The sequence below is a fragment of the Myxine glutinosa genome, chromosome 1 (assembly GCF_964187855.1).
Source record: "Myxine glutinosa chromosome 1, kmMyxGlut1.1, whole genome shotgun sequence".
NCBI lineage: Eukaryota > Metazoa > Chordata > Myxini > Myxiniformes > Myxinidae > Myxine > Myxine glutinosa.
Genome location: NC_136261.1, coordinates 185,326,571 through 185,349,537, shown reverse-complemented (window position 1 = coordinate 185,349,537; position 22,967 = coordinate 185,326,571). Strand labels below are relative to the sequence as shown.

The 22,967-nt window shown below is 44.5% G+C and overlaps 1 protein-coding gene across 8 annotated transcripts in view; it reads right to left on the bottom strand.

Moving 5' to 3' along the window:
- Positions 1-5,328: 5,328 nt before the first annotated feature.
- FERMT2 (FERM domain containing kindlin 2) overlaps positions 5,329-22,967 on the bottom strand; it is a 188,661-nt gene continuing 171,022 nt past the window's right edge. For all 8 annotated transcript variants that reach the window (XM_078781176.1, XM_078781170.1, XM_078781173.1 and 5 more), the window contains 2 exons: positions 8,059-8,200; positions 5,329-7,835 (listed from right to left, as the gene is read on the bottom strand). In XM_078781176.1, coding sequence (XP_078637302.1) covers positions 7,662-7,835; positions 8,059-8,200 — 316 coding nt within the window. In that variant the 3' untranslated portion in view covers positions 5,329-7,661. The remainder of the gene's footprint in view (positions 7,836-8,058; positions 8,201-22,967) is intronic.

Below are 22,967 nucleotides of genomic sequence, written 5' to 3'. Positions count from 1 at the left end.
CATAACTCGTCCATAACTTTTTAATATATCATGTTATATATCGCTTTACATTCGATCTCTCAATGGTGAAGAATCACGTAAAAATTAAATAATTATCATATCCGAATCCATATTCAGATCTTCACCAAAATCGAAACGATTAGTCCTTTTCACACACCCAACCTGTCCACCAAGTTTCGTCCAAATCCGTCCACAACTTTTTGAGATATCCTGCTATATATCATTTTGCCCATATCACTCAATGGTGAAGAATCACTAAAACATTTTTACTAGCTGGATTTGGATCCGGATCTTCACCAAAATTGAATCCATTCTTCCTTGTCAGACACACAACCTGCCCAACAAGTTTCGTCCAAATCCATCCATAACCTTTTGAGATATCGTGCTATATGTTGGTTTTAGCCCGATCTCCCAATGGTGAAGATTTAAGTTATAAAAAATTAAATAATTCTCATATCCGAATCTATATTCAGATCTTCACAAAAATCGAATCTCTTTTTCCTTGTCAGACACCCAACCGGTCCACCAAATTTCGTCAGAATCCGTCCACAACTTTTTGAGATATCCTGTTCACAAACGGACAGACAAACTGACAGACAGACAGGGGTGAAAACATAACCTCCATCCACCTTTGGTGGTGGAGGTAACAACAAACTAACAAACAATCCTTTGGACTAAAATAAACCAGCAAGAAGTATGCATCTAACTTCTGTTTTTATTACAGGAGCAAGGCTCATGGAAGAGCAACATAGATCTGAGAGAGGAAGAAACATCAAGGGAATGAACAAACAGGAAAAGAGGAATGGGAAGAGGGAAATAAACAAACTTATAGGTAAGACGGTTGGGTTAAGGAAGGTAATGGGGTAATAAAGATCATGGGATAATTGGGGATGACAAAAGATGGTGGTGCACTGTTTGCTTGAAGCTCGAGATCAGGGGTTCCCAAACTTTTTTGTGTTATGGCCCCCTTGACTCCCAGAGCACATCCCCAGCACCCCCTCCCTTTCGCGAGGGTCGAGCGGCGGAGCGTATGTAAGTAGGCTAACGGGGTCTGAGGGCATGCCCCCTAGAAAAATTTTGATTTCTAGATTCTCTGTGGTGCATTCTGATAGGTGTTTTTTCCTTTATTTGGCTATTTTGTTTGTATGAGAATTGGTAAATTATTACACAGAAAATGAGGAATTCCAAGTAGCCAACATGAACATTTAGTTCCATAGTTTTTTTTCTGTTCCTTACTGGCTCCCAACTACATCGTTTTTGGAAGAAGCAAACAAAGCAACGTCACTCGAATGATGCATGTTTGATATGAGAATTTAATATTACTAGGGCATGCCCGTACTATATCTATATCTAAAATTATATCCCCCCCCTCTATTTACATGAAATGGTTTGGTCCAAAGCGAACGGCTTGCGAGTGGTGACAATCCCCCCCCCTCTATTTACATGCAATGGTTTGGTCCAAAGCGAACGGCTTCCGGAGTTTGGTAAAGAAATCGCCATCGCGTGCACAAACGCGCAGGAAAGCGAATGAATCGCAAATTCGTTTTTATTAGTTGTAAAACATAGTTTAACGCCAACATAGTTTGCAAACGTGAAATAAATGAATACGCTCTCAAATGTGCCATCCGAGGCAGAGTGTGCCCGCCACGTTCGGCACACGCGATCGTTCGCTGCTCTCTGATTGGTTGAATCGTTTTTTGGACATAGCTCGGTAAGTAATTGTCCGATTAATATGAAACCTTGAAAAGGCACATCCTCGGGTCCCCAGCAATATACCTGGCAAGTTAAAAGTATATCGGACCCGTGGTTGTCGAGAAACAGCGGTCACAGACAAACGTACAGACAGAGATTACTGGAATTATAGATAGATTAGTAGCAACACTATGGACAGCATACAATAGAACTGTCACACAAGAAAACAGTATGAAAAGGTCCCAAGTCAAGAATATGTGAAAACTAAAAACCTCTGTTTTGTCTGTATTTAACGAAGTGTGTTATAATCTCACAAAAAAAACTCAATTCGACAACAACTCAGGTAATCAAAACTAGGGACACGGTGCATGCACCGTAAAAGTGAATTAAAAACTCAGTGGGATGGCTGAAATTGCATTTTAGCTACCAATTGGGGTATCCGTGGTTGAGTCACAGTCAGGGCACAGTGGAGGTCATCTTCCACGTAGAGCCGATTACGCTGTTTCAATTTGATATTCAACAGCGTGGAAAACCCCGCTTCGCAGAGATAGGTAGATGAGAATGGCAGAAGCACCCGGATAGCTATCTGGCTGATATTAGGGTAGCGACCCATTCCCACCCAAAACTCCATCAAGCTCTTCTCTTCGAATGTGTCTTTGGCAAATGAATCGTTTCGGAGATCCAGGAATTCATCTTGCATTGCCTCCGGCATGCTCTCCACGCAAAGGTTGACGGAAAAAGGATTCCTGACAATTTTTGCCTCATTGTCGTCTAAATCAGGAAAACACTTCTGAAATTCTAGCTCCAGTGACTGCAGATGCTCAAGAATGTCATTTTTCAGTATGGGATCAAGCTCTTTTCCCATGCTGTCTTGCAATTCAGACATTCTTTCGAACATAGCAATGTTTCCTGTGTTCACTTTCCTGCACCAGTTTTGGAGTTTGGCAACAAATCCTCTGAGATGATCTTGGAAAAGAATAATATAACTCACTCTTCCTTGGAGCTTGAGGTTCAGCTGGTTCTACTGCTCGAAAATGTCAGCAATATAAGCAAGTCGTTCGTTCCACAATTCTTCGTCGTAATGCTGCAGGAGATCATGTTTCCCTTGAAGATTCAAGAAATGTTTGACTTCCGCACGAAGTTCAAAGACACGGTTCAGAACATTCCCTTTCGAAAGCCAGCATACAGTAGTATAGTACAGCAATATTTCATGTTCAGCGTTCATGTCTTTGCACAGCTCCTTGAACATTCGGATGTTGAGAGCCCCTGCCTTGATGTAGTTAACAATCTTGATTACGACTTCAAGAACTTTGTTCAATGAGAGAGGGAGAGTCTTACAAGCCAGGGTGTAGCGATGAATCATACAGTGGGTTCCTTTCGCTTGTGGTGCCAGCATCTTCACTTCTGCTTGGAATCCGGATTTGGAACCAAGGATGGCAGGAGCACCGTCAGTACAGACACCGCATACATTCTCCCACTGAATTCCTCCCGCATCGAAGAACAACTTCATTTTCTCCATGGCGTCGTTAGCTTTTGTCGTTGTTTCCAGGGCACTGCAGAACAAGAATTCTTCCTTGATATCATCTCCCTTGACATAGCGAAGGAATGCCAGTAGCTGGGAGCAGGAACTAACATCGGTTGATTCATCAAGTTGAAAAGAAAACAAGCCAAAAGGCGCCGCCTTAATCTCATTGATGATCTGTTGCTTCACATCTTCCGACATGTCACGGATACGATGCTGCACTGTGTTATTCGATAAAGACACCTGTTCAACTTTGCGAGCCTCTACCTTGCCGAGAACCCGTTCGACAATGAGGAGGGTGCAAGGCTTGATGAGTGTCTCCCCAATCGAGTGGGGTTTTTTCTTCTTTGCAATTTCAAGAGAAACTTCATAAGAAGCCTGGACAGTTGCTACATTTTGTTGTTGAAAAGCTCCTCCCTTATCCAACTTCTGTCACTAAAAAATTTTCATGCCACTTGAAAAATTCGGGATCCTGCTTTGCATGTTGTGCGTGATTCGTCTTGAGGTGCAACTTCAACTTGGATGGCCTCATGGATTCAGTACTCAAAACCTTGTGACACAGCACACATTGTGGTTTCTCTTGGCCAGACACGGTAATGGACGTGAATCCAAGCTTTATGTATTAGTCAAGATACTTTCTTTTTTTACTCCCAGAAGCCATAACGTCAAATCTGCAATAGGAAAAAAACAAAACAATATCAAAGTCAAAACAATATAAAAATTTTAAAAAACAATATTTAATTTTTATTATGGTTCAAACTACCCCATGGCCCCCCGAGAAATACACTATGGCCCCCCATGGGGCCATGGCCCCCAGGTTGGGGTCCACGGCTCTAGATTGAAGAGTGAGGCAGAACAGTCTCTAGCAAGTGGTTCTATAGATGCAAGAAGAAAGGAATAAAAGAGTGTGTAGTCAGTATCGATTTTGGAAGCATATTCAGGTGTTGATTACTGGAAGAACCCATTATCCTGGAGTAGATAGGGAGGGTTTTGGGATTGAAAGAGCATAGGGAGAAATATTGGAGAATAGATGGTAGAAAGCAGAGAGACCACTGACCTGCCTACGACATGAGAGCAACTGACCTTGAACTTTGGACTCATCACGGGAGATTCCAATAACTGAGAGCTTTAAATTCCACTTGATCCAGTAGCAACAGATTTGATGCTGGGGCACCATCCCATCATGAAAGCAGTACTCCATTGAGCTCTGGGCAAAGGCCTTATATACTGTACTGTGAGTAGCTCTGATTTTTCATGGGAAAACTTGGATCAACGGAGAATGTCCGCTCTTTGGCTGGCTTTGGAGGCCAGCGTTACTATATGGATGGCCCAGTAAAGGTCATGGCTGATGATGAGGTCAAGAAACTGAACCTCTTCCTTGGATGACCAAACAAATAGATGGGGGGTTCGTTACTATCTATCTAAAGTGATAGAGTGAGAATAACAGATTTCCCAGGATTGAAGGATATGTACCATTTATCAGTCCAGTGTCTAAGCATTGCCAGATCAGCAGAGACACAGCTTTTGTCTGCCTCGCAAAAGGATCAGGGAACATTATGATACAATGTGGAGTCGTCTGCAAAAAGGAAGATAGGGTTTTCCTTCCAGAGCATCAGCGAGGTCATCACTATAGATGAGGAACAAGACTGGGCCTAAAACACTGCCTTGCGGAACTCCACCCTCCCCAGGGAGAGAGGAGAGTGTCCCATTGATAGCAAAACAATGACTGCATGAGTGGAAGAAGTCAGAAATCCAGGATTGAAGGTGGCCTTATATGCCATGGGCAAAGAGTTTGGCAAGCAAAGCAGGAGGCTAGACTGTGTCGAATACCCAAAATATATCCAGGGAAACGGTCCCACACTCTTGTTTGAGATTGATGGCCTCACAACCATTGCTGAGGAGCAGAAGCAAGTCTAGAGTTGAGTGAACGGGACAGAACCAAACTGATGGTCAGGGTTCAGGCAATTAATAGTTTTGACTTTGACTTAAAACTATTTCTAAAAATAATCAGCAACAGTGGGAATTGCATAGCAAATCATGAACCTTTTACCATCCGCATCACAAACACCAACAGTTTTGATCGAGTTGAGGAAATTAAGACACTTGGGCATGGGGCTGATTAATAAACGTTTATTGTTCATTCCTATAATTTTATATAAAAAATTAAAATACAAGGTTGTTGGTGTAATGGCAAGAGGAACAGATAATTCTGCGAACAAAAAGCATTTTTCCTTCATCGTCATCCTGCAAAAAGGCCCGGCAAGTTCATGGATCATTAAGTACGACATGCAAACATGGCAGCACCTTCATCCAATATAGCTATACATTTATATCATTAAAAGTTGTTTATCCAATTTTGTACATTAGTCGCAGCTTGCTGAACCAAGCAATCTACATGTTTAGTGTTTTCAAATTTTGAAGCATTTTGAGTAAGGGGAGGGTCAGGCTGTGGGACTAAAACACCCTGAACAATGAAATTCAATTTGTGTTGTCATAGTTACAGCAGTACAGCATTGCATCATCAACGTAAGGCATCTACTAGAGTATAAATAACATGTACGTATGTTTACGTTACATAAACCCCAAACATAATTACAAGTTTTACTGCACAGTGTAATCGTTAATGCCACCCAAAAAGCTCAGGGTCAGTTGCCATTTGGTTGCGGACTGGATTTATCTGGCTCTGGTTTTCGCCCACAGCGACTAAGGGTAACCGAGCTTGAGGAATCAAATGGCAACAAAAACCATGATTGGTGGACAAAACAGAGGGAACAAAACATACACAAAGCTAGACCAACGCAAGCAACGACCGCTTGGCTACAACAACTGTAAGGCCTTGTTGAAATAACAGATACTCGTACATTCTTGGAGCTCTTGGTCTGGCTATGCACTGCAGACCTCATCGTAAACAGTTACATGACGAATGGTTGGTTTGCCACATTAGTTGCCAATGTGAGAAACATATTACAGTTCTTGCAGCATGTATTTGTTAATCGTAAACTCCACAACTCATTATTTTTAAAATATATATGGCAAATTAGTACAAAGGCATCGGTAGTGTATCAGTTTAGGCATTTCCACCGCTCATGTAACTTGACTTAAAGACCTGGCAGGGAGGTTTTCGAGCTTTTGGGGACGAGGGACTGCGTGGAATCGAAGGCATTACTTTGACCTAAGGCAGACGCTTTGGTATCGATGCGGATGAGCAAGCATAACGTACTGCGGAAACAAAAAGGAAGGCCGACAGAGTTGGCCCGTGCTAGGCACAGCACAGACCAGAACCATGTAAGGCTGTCGGTGTTGTTAGTGTTATGTCACTTGCAAACACTGTCATTGGGCCATAAATGTCGTGGAAAATGAGCAATTTCTTCTCCTGGAGAAAGCCAAGCTGGTAGCATTTTCTCTACAACATGGGGGGGGGGGGGCACCGAAGGTAAGAGGCAAAAGGGACCTCCCCTCTTAGTATGTTTACCTCCGGCCAATCAATATTCTCTTATTTTCAAACTACGATGAGCTCCATCCATTGCATTTCTCTCAACGTCACGTTTTGGCGATAAAAAACAATAGCCGAAGTAACTTAAAAGTAAAACTGCACCGAGTATACAAGAGGGGCAAAGCACGCTCCACACGAGGAAGATTCGTACCCAGCGTGTCTTGGTGGAAAAAGAAGAGCGCGTTTCTTCTGGTCCCGATTCTTCTGATCGTGTCCTGATATTGCTGCATTCCACGTACTCCCTTCATTTTAAGTGTAACAGCAAGTGAGTGACCGTTCTTACCACCACTCCAGATTCCTGGATGACATGTTTAACTAATCGTCCCAAAATTACAGTTAACCAACTCGACTTGTGAATTACTCCCATAAATGGAGTCTAATAGATCATTACCGATGGCAAAAGATAGATTTCATGATTCGCCAAGTTACATCCAACCTTCGGAACTTACTTTATCAAACAAAAACCCAACAGACAGCACCAAGCCCTCCCTGTAATGAGAGGCTTTTCCGTCATGACTCCCACTATCCTGCTATAAAACTTAATATGAATGCGATATTTAAGATTACTCGAAACAGATGCACCAGGTATCGGCCATAAATCTTCAGGAGGATAATAGCACATAGTCTCGTCATTTTGGCTAGCATGAGATTGAGGTCACAGAGAGAAAGGAGAAATATGCCCCCCTTCTGAAATTTCACAAATTACTAATACAAAATGGTATTGGCAGTATTAAACGGTCTACGGTGACCGACGATAAGCGAATGAAGACGTAGGATGGGAGAGAGATGGAGGGGAGGATAATAGGTAGTCATAATTAAAATTAAAAAAAACACGAGGAAAGGCAATGACAATGACAATGACAAGGAACAATGGTGACTGATAACCAGGAAGGAGTGATGCAAACTCGGTCAGGCTGTTTCACCAGGCAGCACCGATCGTGCCGCACCTGGACTTCACACCCAGCCACTCGTCAGCTTGTGGAAGAGGTCTTCATCGAGCGTCTCGTTGTGATCCTTGGCGCGTGTTGACAAGAATATGTAACCGCCAATAAACTCGTGAACCACTTTGCAGTTGACGTCGATGCAGTTGAAAGCAATCTGCAGGTTGTCGTCAAAGTCCACAGTCACCTGGAATGAGGTCTTCTATAAAACATTGCTCTTCATTGGAAACCTTCATTCAGCTATCGTTTACAACGACTTTATTCTATGCAAGTACTATTGACCGTTTTGACATCACTATCATCCTTTCGAATATCACAAGCATCACAACAACCCCTGCACCACCCAAAACTACAACCCTTTCACCACCACATCAGCTCCATCACTGCTCTACCTGCCAAAGTGCTCGTACCTGCCGAACCTCCCAGTTGACATTCCACTGCTTCATGTTGCTGAAACGGTAGGTCTTGGTAGCATCACCGGTGTGTAAATCCATTCGGATAACGCGATTGTAGGCAACGCCAAGGAGCTCGTCCTTTTTGAAATTTTTAAACCTGCATGAAACAAAAGGGAGGGTGGCGTATGGTGGAAAACAGATGGCAGGACCAAGCTAATTCTGTTTGGTGTTTTAGGTAAGAAAAGATGGGAACACCAAACAAGCCAACTCTCTGGGCTGCCCTGCTTGGTACTCATCTCGGTACATGACTCGTGATGCTGCAATGTCAGGTTCACGTCCCAAACACTATGTTGATTTGTCCAATGTCCTTATCCTATATGCATGTAGATGACATTAGGTTTAAAAGGTGTTTGGGATCATGTATTGCTCTGAAGCGCAGCCAACCAACAATTTGTACTGAGTCATACTCCACCAATTTGAAACAAACAGGAAAGAGCAGACTTAACATCTGGTGAAATTTAATTTGTGCTCCATGATACTCCAACACTCTGCAGGCCGATACTCCAACCTGGTACAGGACAGCCATTGTACACTCAATTTTCAGGTAATTTCCAGCCATGTGCCAAAATATATATTTTTTAGGTGTCAAGATAAAGCCACTCCATCATCATTTCATACTCACTCACACACACACACACACACACACACACACACACACACACACACACACACACACACACACACACACACACACACACACACACAAAGATTTCTGCCTTTACCCACTCAAACTGATAGACTTTCATTTCAAAATCTGAACCGCAAGACAGCAAGCGGATATGCATTCAGATTTTCCTTCTCCTAAATGAGCTGCTTCCTAGGGCTAATGAACACCATCTGCCCAAGGCAACTGGATTTAAGGTGCCAGTGATTCACCTTTCACCTTTGCATCCATTAGTGAAAACAACCCCACCACAAGAAGGCCAGTGCGAGGCTGGACTGTCAGAGGCTGTTTGCGTCTCTGAACCATCGGATTATTTTATACACCTCAAGAACTTCTGCTCAATGTCACTCCTTTTATTAGAGTCCATGAGGGTCTGTGTGCCGATACGTTCACCAAATACCTGCCCTGACTACTACCACTGGGAAGGCAATGGTAAACCAGCCAGTGTAGCCATTGCCACGAGACTGCTTGGAAGCACTTGACCTGCCCTCTTAGAGACAGACAAAGATCCACTTTGCCTTCTTTTCCTTCACCTCTTTTGCCTCACAACATCCTTCACCTTCTCTCCCCACTCCTACCTGCATTCTCATTCTCTCTCTCTCTTCCTCTCTCTTCCTCTCACTCTTACTATTCCCCATTCTCACTTTATAAATACCTCTATAGAGGTCAAGATACATGGGAAGAGTGAACCAGATGATGGTCAGTAGGTAAACCACAGAGGGAAGTGAACAAGTGGAGAATACACACACACACACACACACACACACACACACACACACACACACACACACACACACACACACACACACACACACACACACACACACACACACACACACATATATACACACACACACATATACACACACACACACAGTTGCTTTATTAGTTCCATAACGGTTTCACCAGAGGGAACCATAGGTTTGCTCTCCATCTGTCTGTCCGTCCGTCCATCTGTCCGTCCGTCCATCTGTCCGTCCCACCTGTGGTTTTTCAGACTTTCCGTCTTTACCTTTAACATATTTAACTGAAACTTGGTACATAGCTTTATTGTGATACTAGCAGAGGTACCCGGCTTTGCACGGGAGTGGGAGGAGGAGGGGAGGGGGAAGAGGAGGGGAGGGGAACGGGGGGGAGGGGGGAGGGGGAAGCGGGGGAGGAGGAGGGGAGGGGGAAGAGGAGGGGAGGGGAATGGGGGGGAGGGGGAAGGGGGGGAGGGGGGGAGGGGAAGGGGGAAGGGAAGGGTGCGGGGGTGCCCAGGGGAAGAAGGGCCTCTCCCCTCCCCCTCCCCCCCCTTTCCCCTCCCCCCCCTCCCCTCCCCCTTCCCCCTCCCCCTTCCCCCTCCCCCTCCCCCTCCCATCCCCTTCCCCCTCGTTCCCCTCCCCTTCTCTTCCCCCTCCCCTCCTCCTCCCCCTTCACACCAGGGGGGTTGACTCAGCCTGTCATCCCACCGAGGTCGGAAGTCGGAACTCATTGTCGTCAAATAAATGTAGCCTGTATGTTTCACTCTTTGTCACATGCCGTTGGTCCCATGTCAATCGGATGAAGTTGAAAAATTAACGTTACGAAGGTTCTCTGGGACGTACTGATTCCGAATAATGAAGTTGAAAAATTAACGTTCCGAAATACGCTAATTACGCTAACAGAAGCGCTGGAGGGAGCACTGCGCTCCCTCCCTTAGATTCCCTCCCTCTTCTGCTAGCGCTAATTACGCGTAACACACTAATTTTAAAACCCGAAGTTTTTTTAATTTTAAGGTGTGCTGTAGTCAGAAGCGCTAGAAGCGCTGCGCTCCCTCCCTTCGAATCCCTCTCTCTTCTGCTAGTGCTAATAACACGCTAATTTTAAAACCCGAAATTTTTTAAATGTTTATGTCTCCGTGACATTCCTGGGACCATCCCGAGTCGAACAGTACTTTCCGCTCGCAAATCCGTCCACGGGTTCTCGAGATCTTAGAGATCGTAGATAGATCAGGATACAGACACAGAGGCCAACTCTACTTTATATATATAGAAGTGACAGAACAAGTTCGATTTTCATGGTGTTTCATCAAGTTTTCACAGAGTTATGCCGTTTTGGACTTAGAACATATCACATCGGTAGGGGACATTTACTGCAAAGCAAGTCTCCCTATTGTTGTATTTAGTAGATGCATAAATATGTATAAGAATGTATACAGTGGTTGAACATTTTGGTTCGAACTTTCATTGTTGTCATGCGCTCGTGCAGCGGAAAGCAGGGTTAAGCGATCGGTTGCGTATGTACGTATGTACTACATACGTATGCCGTACGTATATACGTGTCTGCATTTTTAAAATACATTTTCTCTGCAACCGTTGGTCCGATTGACAGAAATTTTTCACCATAGGAGCAACTTCTCCTGTAGAAGTTTTTAGTAATAATTATGACATCATAGGTCACGTGGTAGGGCACCGTCTTGGGAAAAATGTGCACCTCTATATCTCTGAAACCACTCCATGGAAGAAATTGAAACATGGCTCATTGTCAAGAAATCCCCATGGGGAAAAAGATATGTTAATGATGATGTCATTGGTTATGGTGCCTTCATTATGAGGTCATAATTCAACAAGTACAACGCTCGATTCGATCAGTATGAAAATTTCTGTGTGTCTTGTGTGTGTGTGTTTAATATTTCACTGGTCAAATTCATACATGGACACAATCAGCATGCCCTATCATTGCAAAGAGATGCAGGGATGGACAGGGAACAACCTTTATTGAAAGAAAGATGTAGGGATGGTTTCACATGATAATTTATTGTGACCATCCCTACCTTGTTTACATACATTTTGGCATACCATCCCATATCTTTTTATATTTCAATTTTTAATACCTTGATTATGAAAGAGAGCAAATGGATTTGTTAGTGTGAAGGTAGCATTATTATACATCTAATTATTTGGGATAATTGCATACATGTATAACAGATGACTATTGGAGATGAGGGGAGAAGCTGCGGATCTTTAGAAATGTTTGCGTATCTGTTGAGCATAGTGTGAAATAGAGTACAGTATATACAACGGACTAGGATTCAAAACATGTGTTTTGTCTGCTGGTTGCATCATTACTGAAGAAACCGCTGGTGCAGTGCCCTTTGCTGTAACAATAATAGATAAACTGAAGTTGGAATTTGGCAAGGGCAATTTGGCCTTCGGGTATTTTCAAAAGAGTACATTATGGGATATTTAACTTTAAATGAACAAACATCTGCATCATATGACAATTGTATTGAGTATTTTAGAACATATGCCTGCAGACACAGAAGTGACATACATCTGAGACAAGAACACAACACATATTGCAGCGTACCCACCGTTTAGAGGCCATTTTTCCCCGCAAGCGGGGGTTGGCCTTTTTCGGGAACCGTGGTTGTTGTTGTTTTTTGGTCCCCTTTTTGAAGCAATGTTTTACGGCCGGATGCCCTTCCTGACGCCAACCCTTTTTGCCGCCTTTAACGACAAACAGGGAATTACCAGTGAACTGGTACTCAATTTGCCGACCTCGGAAGGATGACAGGCTGAGTCAACCCCCCTGGCGTTAATTCAGCGATCGACCGGGATTCGAACCCAGGATCCTAGGATCCTAAGCCGGCAGCCTAGCCGCTAGCCCAACACCAGGGCATATTGCAGCGTACATTGCAGCATAAAAGCAACAGCGACTACAATTTACATGACAGTTTACCGTACTGTCAATTTGACTCAATTAAGTAAAAGACCAGGCATCTTGCAAACCTTGCAACGAGCAAAGTCATCGATGAGCTCGTCGAAGTCTACTGCACGCAAAATGTCATATTCTATACTCATTAGTGCTAGATATGTGAGCCGTTCCCGTGTCGTGGTTGTGCGAAACCTATTCTTGATGTGGTTCATTTTTGACTTTCTTTCCTTTACTTAGGCAGTTAAGACCGAAAAATAGGGCGTATCGTTCATTTTTTCAGGAAAGCACCAAATTGGCACAGATGTAGTATGGACCTATACAATTGTTTTCCTGAGGGGCGCCCAAAAATTCAGAACCCCTGGTGGCCGCCATATTGAATTTCAACATGACCGCCCTCTGTGACCTATTTCCCTCAATAACTTCTATACTATGAGCGATAACACCACAGTTCCAGTGTCTTACCCCATGTTTTCATGGTCTCTGAATCCAATGGGATCAATTGCATAAAGATTGGCATCCATCACCTTTAATTTCAAGATGGCCGCCATGGTGTTTCCATTTTCCTTGAATCTCATAGTATTTTAGGTAAAATTTAAATTCCAAGTGAAACACATTGTTTTATTGGTGTCTGATAACAATGGAATGGTATTAATTAATCAAAGTTACACACAGTTGCAGTTTTAACTTAAAATATTGTGGACACTTGAAAGGTGGAGGCTCTCGCACAGATGCGTAGTACTACAAGCACTGTCCATCGCAGTCACACAGTGATGTGCAGGGCAGATTTGCCCTGGAGCATTTACAGTTGCCTTTACAGGCCGACTTACAATGGCAGCTTGTAAGCTCTGAACATGCCTCCTGTATCAGTGGTATTGTGGTCCAAATTGGTGTCCAAGAAGTCCCTGTTTTCATCCAGCCCCAATCAGCTGGTGATGGAGGTTCTGGGTAGGGCACAAGTGCCTGACTCCATACGTGTCCAGCCTGAAAACATGCACGTTTTAGGTGTTGTTCGAAGGCGTCTGCTGTTGGGGGAATGTGATCAATTGTTCTTGCCTTCTTCGTGAACAAGTGTCGGCGCATGTCATTCACTGTCTTTATCTCGGTAGTCCGGTCATAGAGGATGGCAACATATCTTTCTATGCTCTGTAGTTCCATAGTAATAGCGTCCACAGATGGCCTATAAGCGAGAGCATGAAAGGTCTGCGTGATGCTGGGGTATGCCTCCCAAGCCTTCCAGGCTGTCTTTTTCCCAATTTGGGCAAAAAATGACACTGTGTCGCAGCCAGTGAAGGCATGAAATAATGGCAAAGACTCGGACGTCCTGCGGCCAAGGCCGGTGGCAATTTTATGGATGGCAAGGTAGCGGTAGCTTTTACCAGTGCCAATGGCAATCCAGAGTTCCTCCACACCATGTGACTGGTAGGTAAACTAGTGTGCTATTGCCAAGACCACAATACAAGACCAAGACCACTCATAGTATAGAAGTTATTGAGGGAAATAGGTCACAGAGGGTGGTCATGTTGAAATTCAATATGGCGGCCACCAGTGGTTCTGAATTTTTGGGTGCCCCTCAGGAAAACAATCGTATAGGTCCATGCTACATCTGTGCCAAATTTGGTGCTTTCCTGAAAAAATGAACGATGCTTCCTCTTAACTGCTCTGCTACTTGTGGAATATCGGCACTTACGGGGAATCATGGAGTAAATGCTGACGTTGACTCGGCATTGTAAATAGACCATCAAATTTTACGCTTTAGTTTAACTTTCATTTCCTATTAAACCAAACATAAGGTGCTAGAACATTGTCCTTTTAATATTACAACAATTTTTTTTTTTGTTTAAACAGTTTTGTGGTAGCTCCCATATTTTGAAGGCCCCTGCGCAACTGCCCAGTCTGCCCTGCCTCAAATCTGTCCCTGAGTTTCACTGTTATTAAAACGGCACATGGAAAGACAACATAAGATAATCTCCAGAGCATATGTAATTCCTGGGACACTCAATAAATGCAAATTCGGTAGGCCTTTGATGGCCCCCGCTGACCTTCGTAGGCAAAAGAGAACTTGAAGAGCGATTGCAAGTTAATACGAGGTGCACAGCTACAAAGCACACACGCCCAGAGCAGTCTGCTGTTTTTCAGCCTCAGCACTCGGTCTGTTTTCCATCACCGAGCCACCATCGAGGGAAGCAAAACCAAAGCCACGACGAGCCAAAAGACAGAAAGCTGGCCATTGTACCAGCATAAAGCTTCTGGAAGCTTCTGGAAGTTATTTATGAAAATTATTGGCGCTGAGGAAGCGCCTTTAGCGATTGACTTCCAGCCAGTGTAACGCTAATTCCTGTCACAGGAATTCTGAGATCATATAAGTGGGCGTGGCAGTTCCTGATTGGTTCGTGTTGGGGAACGCCTTCTCGCTGCCGACGTGACGTAAATTCGCGCACGCGCACTGGTGATTGGCGCTGAGGAAGCGCCTCTAGCGAATGACTTCCAGCCAGTGTAACGCTAATTCCTGTCACAGGAATTCTGAGATCATATAAGTGGGCGTGGCAGTTCCTGATTGGTTCGTGTTGGGGAACGCCTTCTCGCTGCCGACGTGACGTAAATTCGCGCACGCGCACTGGTGAAGCTTACTCGATCTTACTCGATCCCATATTACATGTACTTTCATTGCATACAAATTATACTTCCTCCTAGAAATTCCATGCCCGAACCTCAGCGCAATCCAAGAGGATTCACTTGTTTCTAAAACAATCACTTTGGTGACATCAAAATACTATATTTTTACTTTTACACAGCTGTAATTAATTTATTTATCTGACACAAGGATGAAAAGGTAAAAGGTATTAAATAACCAGACTCGGTGGTGGCGTTAGAGAGTCCGCTCTGAGTCTGGGAAGGTCAGCGGTTAGAACCCCGGCCGAGTTATACCAAAGACTGAAAATGGTGCATGCTGCTTCCTTGCTTGACACTCAGCACCGAAGGATGGAGTACGCACAAGCAACCATATATTGGCAACCATTGCACATGCTTGATGGGGCTAATCTCCTCCTGTGCTGAAGTTCCTCCAAAGTGAGCTCAAATGTACAAAACCAGAGTGCAGTTGTTTCAAATGAAACGCGTGATGCATTGCAACTTAAAATTATTTTAGAATCATTTAAAAGGGAGTTAGGATTAAACAATTTTAAACCAACAAAAGTAATTTCATCATCACAATCATATTAAAAGGAAGCTTGTTTCACACAGGAGGAGCCCATTTGGCCCATCGTGCCCGTGCCATATCCACACCCGCCATATGCTCTCCTATGTTCAAACGTAATATAAAACAAACTTAAACTTAACGCCCACATCTCTTTTATTATCTTGCATACCCAAAATAATCTATATGCCAGAAACGTGGCCGGGGAACGAGCACACAATAGCCTACTCTCTTTGAGAGACACAAGAGTATCTCTAACAGCCACAATGGGCTGGCAGGATGGCCCCAGAGGTATGCACACTCACCTCCAAGCTGCCTAGCCTGGGTTTGAATCCCGACACACAGCTATAAACTGCCATCCAGGTGCTTCACAGGCAGGGTGATACATTCATGTGTGTGCCGTCCTATGGATGGACATTAAACGGTCCACCAACTAATGTCTGCCGGCATTTGTTGGTGGACGTCAAAGTTCCCATGGTGTCCTTTGGGAAGAGTCGGTGAGATATCGCTGGCACTGTGGCCAAATACTAAATTCCTGCCATAATCAGAGGGGGCATTGCCTCAGTGGCACGGCCACACCCTCAGCCAATAACGCTAACCAGCAGCCTTGTATTACGAAAGCAGAACAGTCACACTGTAAATACAGATGGTAAAGCCAGATTTACTCCCGGAGATCTGTGATATAGCATCCCCGAGCAACACTGCACCAGGACCAGCAAAGTTTCAGTCAGATTTGACTTAATAACAGAACAAAGCCAGGAGCAGACAACTCAAAGGTGAGCACCTGCACCTTAACAACTGAGCTACCTGATAGTCCCACCACCCAGGCTGTTATACTCAGTAATAACCAACCTCCAATCCCGCTTAGCTCCCGAGATAAGAAAAGGAACAATCGCTTTGAAGCTGATGGAGAAAAACACCTCGAAGGTTAAAATTTCACCACAACTTTTGTACATAAAAAGCAGAGTGATTGATGTATGTAGATATACAGTATACATTATAGATCATTATCGATCATATTCATAGTGTTGCACACCAATACTCAAACAAACACACGTACCAACCCCACAAGCAATCCAATATATCTACCATATAAAACAGCGCCAGTTTGTGTTTGTACAGATGTCTGTCCCCTTTCATAAGGGTAGTTTTTAAAGGCCAATCATTTAACACGAATATGTGTTCACTACAGTCTATTTTTGAGGATAAAACAAACAAAAAACACTTCCTATCAAAGAGTAATTATGTCTCTTCTATTGGAATTGTAGACGGTGGCTTGCAAACCGAGCCTCAAGGGCGGTGTACAGAAACGTTTTTTATAATAACAATAAACACAAGGTGCAGGGAGGTGAAATTCACTGCACGTGATGTGCAACGCGCCCAGAGTAAAACGAACATTCATTTACATCTGTCGGATGTCGAATAAATGAAATATATATCAACACACCTGACACTAGGCCGAGGCTTCAAACTTCGGCACGCTCATGAGGCTGCACCATCGAATAAACTGTCCCGACCCGTCATTTTTGATGGGCTTTTTACCAGTTGTAAACGTTACACAATTTAATCACATTGGTTTGTCTAAAACTAAAAGAAAATTAGATGTTGTAGCGGCTACCGCTGGGTTTACACAATTGCCTTGCACCTACCAAGGACGCGGAGCGATCACCATGCCGGGCTCGTCCAGGACGCCCGGGCAGGCCCGCGCTCAACTTGCCAGGCCGTGGCCAGGACGCCCGGCCACGCCCCCTCTCGCCTTTCCCGGGCAAATGCTCCGGGATAATGTGTGTCTATATATTGCTGCCCGATAAACAGGCTTTTCAGAGTACCCGAGTTGTTTTGTGACAATAAAGAAACTCGGACGAATTCCAGCTTTTTGTCGCGTCCATTCTTCCGATTGACGTGGGAGCACGGCTCCTACATTGGTGACCTACCGACATGGACACGGCAGTTGCCCTCAAACTGCCTACCTTCTGGGAGGCTCACGCGGCGGTTTGGTTCGCCCAGGCGGACTCCCTGTTCGCCCTGCGAGGCATCACGGCCGTGGTGACCCCCAGTCCTACGTCCCCCCAGCGCTTCGCACAGCGGAGTACGTTTTTGTGCGTCATGACACACATCGGGGGCCACTCCGGCCCCCGTACGACGGGCCCTTCCGGGTCCTGCGACGGGACGACAAGTCGTTCGTCATCGACATCGGCGGCAGGTCGGACCAGATTGCGGTGGACCGCCTCAAGCTGGCGCACGTGGACATCGACCAACCGCCATGGTTGGCCCTTCCGCCGCGGCGAGGCCGCCCCCCGTCCACGGTGCCCCCCACTCGACCGCCCACCACCACACCGGACCCCCCCCCCCCCACGACCCGTCAGGGGTCGCTTCGGCCGGGTCATCAGGACCCCCCTCAAATTGACCCTGCCGGTGCAAGTCGATTCTGGGGGGACGTGTGTAGCGGCTAACCGCTGGGTTTACACAATCGCCTTGCACCTACCAAGGACGCGGAGCGATCACCATGCCGGGCTCGTCCAGGACGCCCGGGCATGCCCGCCCTCGACTTGCCAGGCCGCGGCCAGGACGCCCGGCCACGCCCCCTCTCGCCTTTCCCGGGCAAACGCTCCGGGATAATGTGTGTATATATATTGCTGCCCGATAAACGGGCTTTTCAGAGTACCCGAATTGTTTTGTGACAATAAAGAAACTCGGACGAATTCCAGCTTTTTGTCGCGTCCATTCTTCCGATTGACGTGGGAGCACGGCTCCTACAATGTGTTAAATTAAAGGCATCAGACAGAACAGCAATTATCATGTACAGCAGTAAATCCTAAATGTATCCTCCTAATCCACACAATATTACAAATAATATTCAGACAGCGAGGGAAATATGTCCAGGGTTATTCATTCGTCAGCATTTATTTAATTTCTGATCGAGTGCCACTATGACAAAAGCTTTGTACTAAACTCTGGCAGATATCAGACTTAATCCATTGCATCATTCCTCCTTCACAGCAGGTGCAGGTTCATTGGTGGATGTGGGCTGTTAAGTCCCTCAGAGTGCATTCCAAGATGTCCTCGATTGGTTTTATTGGCCTTGTAGTGGGGCTTGGTGCTGACCACTGCAGATTATGATCGTTGGCGTCCTCAAGCCAATTGTTAACAGATGATAGTACGGTAAATGGTGCTTTGTGATGCTGATGGGATGTAAGGGCCCTCACCAATGTACCGCATCAATCCCAGTAGTGCAGAATTGTCCTAAACGTCACAATAACATACGGTTTATAAGGCACATGCTCCTTTGCAGTGCTGTAATGCAGGGTGAAAGGGTTCGTGTTTGGGTGTCCTGTCTCAATACCTTTGATATAATGAATTCATAATTGGTCGACACCGTTTTGTGATAATTAGATTTATTACCTACGCAATAGAAGGTGGATGGAGGTTGTTTTCACCCATGCCTGCTTGTCTGCCTGCCTACCTGTGTACATGATATCTCAAAAAGTTATGGACGGATTTTGATGAAATTTGGTGGACACGTTGGTAGTGTGACAATAATAAATTGATTCGAATTTGGTGAAGATCTGGATCTGAATCCAGATCCTACAATTGTTTAACTGATTCGTTACCATTGAGTGAAGGGGCTAAAAATCATACATAGCACGATATCTTAAAACGTTATGAACGGATTCAGACAAATCTTGGTGGACAGGTTGGGTGTCTGACAAGGATGCATTTATTGGATTTTGATGAAGATCCGAATTAGGATACGAGAATATTTTAATTTTGAAAGTGATTTTTCACCATAGAGACAGGGCCAAAAACGATATAAAGCAGGATGTCTCAAAAAGTTATTGACGGATTATGACAAAACTTGGTGGATGAGTTGGGTAGGTGACAAGGGCAAGCCGATTAGATTTCGGTTCAGATCCAGATCCAGATCCGACCTATCAGTGGGATACAAAAGGTAAACTGTTCAGCCTGGCGGGGTTATGTGCTCCACCGAGTGCCGTTCTGGTTTATATGCCTTTCCTGCATTTGGAATAAATAAACATATTGCTCAAAAGGTATGTTATTTTATTTATTAAAAGATCACATCTTCCAGTTGCCAAGTACATGTTAGAAACATATATGGCTGTGCATTTAACATGCCAGTTATGTTCCTGAGCACACACTGGTAATTCAAACAAGGCCGGCTCAGTAAAGTACTGAAAAAGTGCGTGGGCCCGTTTTAAATTTTTCCTTTTAATCCTTTAGAGCTCCACAAGCTCCCAAATTCCCTGCAGGATGTGCAACACTGGTTTTTGCCTTCTACAAAGAGTCAGTGCCTTCCACTTTCCCTGATTGGACTAGCTATCCCTCAAGGCAGTGGGGAGAACCGGCTCCAGATGTCTGATATTTGTTAGAATATCCACACTGTAGGCAATGGTGATGGAAAGCTTGGAGGGAGATGGGTAGGAGAAAGAAACAAAAGAGTAAAGGCCAAAGGGAGTAGGCTACAAATGGAGAAAATAAATAAATGTGGAAAGGAGAAAGAGAAAGATTATGGAAGAAAACTAATAAAAGAAAACAGAATGCTGCTTTAACGTATTGTTTGTCATTACGGGCCATCTACATATCATGTACGCAAGGGGTAGGGAGGGAGGAATACATTTAAGAGGAGGAAGAGGAGATGAGGGTGAAGGATATGAAAGAGGAAGGAGGGTAAATACAGATGGGAACTTATCCCTAGGGAAATTGCTGAAAGAGAATGGAATGGAGTTTGAGAGATGGGATTAAAAAGATGAGAGGGAAGGGATTGTTTGAGACTCAAGCATGTGTATCGTCGAAAGTACGACTCGTTTTTTGTGGACAGAATATGTAGATGGCTCTTTAGCATGAAGAAAAGTATATTTACTAGTACCCGACTGCAAAGCCGCAATGAGCCGGCGCAGCCAAAGCCTCTTGCCACTATTGTACCCATCACTATGGCATCAGTAGGTTAGGTAGTTGGTAGTAGGTAGGTGTAGTAGGTACCGTACCTAGTTCAAAATGACACCATTTGCATTCTGGATGAGATTAAAATTTATAAAATTTCCTTCTTGATTAATTCGGTGAATTCCGTCTCAACTTCGGATATTTCCGGCCGTGAAAAACTATCCCCTACGGCCGCGAGATTTCTAAAAAATAATTCTTCGTCAATTTTAGAATATTTGACGCCGTTTTCAGCCTCCGAAACACGGTACCGGTAATAAGCTTTTTTGAAATATTTTTTCAAATGCTCGAATCTCATTGGTTCCGTTAATTGGGGACGATTTTCGTTGAATATAACCAGGGCCCGTGCGGGCCCGGGGAACGAGGTTGGTCTTAAAGTATTTTAATTACAAATTAGAGGTGCATAAGATTGTGAATCAAACAAAGACGGGTGAAACAAACTCTTATTGAACTTTTTCGCAATTTTTTAATGCATACTTGCGCATCTGGAAGATGGCGGCGTCCATGAAGCGATTTGGTTTTTGAAATATTTTTTCAAATGCTCGAATCTCATTGGTTCCGGTGTTTGGTGACGATTTTCGTTGAAGATAACCAGGCCCGTGCGGGCCGAGGTTGGTCTTAAAGTATTTTAATTACAAATTAGAGGTGCATAAGATTGTGAATCAAAAAAAGACGAGTGAAACAAACTCCTATTGAACTTTTTTCAATTTGTTATTCACATTTCCGCATCCGCAAGATGGCGGCCTCCATGGAGCGATTTGGTGCGTCAAAGCTACGAAATTATCAAGGGATCCAGCAAAATCTGGCTTTTCAACATAATACGTATGCGATCATTCACAACACCGGCTTCGCCGGCTATTTAAAAAAGGCTGATATCAACCATTCCAAGCTAGGAAGTTCTCTCTCTTGAATTGAAATGGAACGTGGAGTTGGTATGGTTCATATCAATCAGACGAAGCCAGGATGTTGCATGTCTTGAAGTAAAATACAACATGGAGGTGTATGGTTAACAACGTGAATTGTTTCTTGATGTTTTTTTTTTACCAGCCTCGGTGGTTTAATGATTAGAGGGTCCGCGCTGTGTCTGGGGGGTCAGCGGTCTGAACCCTTGCCGAGTCATCCCAAAGAGTTTAAAAATGGTTTGTGCTGCTTCCTTGCCTGACGCTCGACATTTAAAAGGCACGGATAAACAACCACACAGGTAAATTGGTAATAACAGCGCAGGCGGCGTTGGTAATAATCCCATCGAGGTAAGTGGCGAATGTTCCATCACGTTCGTGACCTGAGTCTTGTAGATGACGGAGAGGTCTTGAGGGGGTCAGGAGGCGATCCACTTATCACACTGCCAAGCTTCTGTCCTGTTTTTACAGCTGTGCTATTGATGTGGTTGGCCATTCGAGCTTCTGGTCAATGATAACCCAAGGGATGTTGAGCGTGGCGGAATGTGCGATGCTGGTGTTGGTGAAAGCCAGGGGCGTCTGGCTAGAATCTCTTTTGTTTAATCGACATTGTCATCCCCTTACAATTCTCTGGTGCGAAAGTCAATTACTTGTCCACGCAAACGAGAATACTGTCAAGATCTCACTGCAGGCAGGCAACTGTTTCTGAATTAGAGGAGGTGTTATGAATGTGGTGCTGATCACCTTTTTCGAGATCTTCAGTAAACAGTTGACCTCATGATGGAGAGGCCATGCATGAGGTAACTGAAGGCCATTGCCTCCAAAACACTGCTCTGAGCAACATCTAGAGATGTATGCTCTTCATACGTATCAGGTATGATTCCGATCAGTGGAAGATAGTCCGTTTGATTGTCAATTAACTAAATTATTCCGTAGATCGTTTGATTGGAACTTGGTGCTTTGCAGACAAACAATGCACAGGTGGAAGGTCAGGGCATTTTGTTTAAACTTACAACAAGGCCAATGCGTTACGTAAAGCTTGCTTGATTCCATAGAAGGAACCATCTTTTCCTTTTCCTTTAAACCTTGATCTTTTCTACCCCCGTTAATTCACCCCAGATCCACTTTTTTGAGATACCGACTACTTACCTGGAAGTCCTAGCAGTGTCCATGTGTTTTTTTTTACCTCTCTCCCCCCGCCCTGCCCCCTTCCCATGCCTCCTCCCCCCAAGCCCTCTCCCTCCCACAGATCTCCCTGCTCTCCATCTTGTTCTCCCAACTCCCTTCATCATGTTTTATGTGTCAGTTTGTCTTTTGTGATCAAATAGCTCTGACACGAGCCTCGATCTGGTATCCAAAAAAAAAAAAATCTCTACCAGAGCTCCCTCATCCAAGACTGAATGAATGCTGCCTTGATATCAAAGGTGACTCTCACTTCGTACTGGCATTTGCCTCTCGTGTTCATATTTGGATT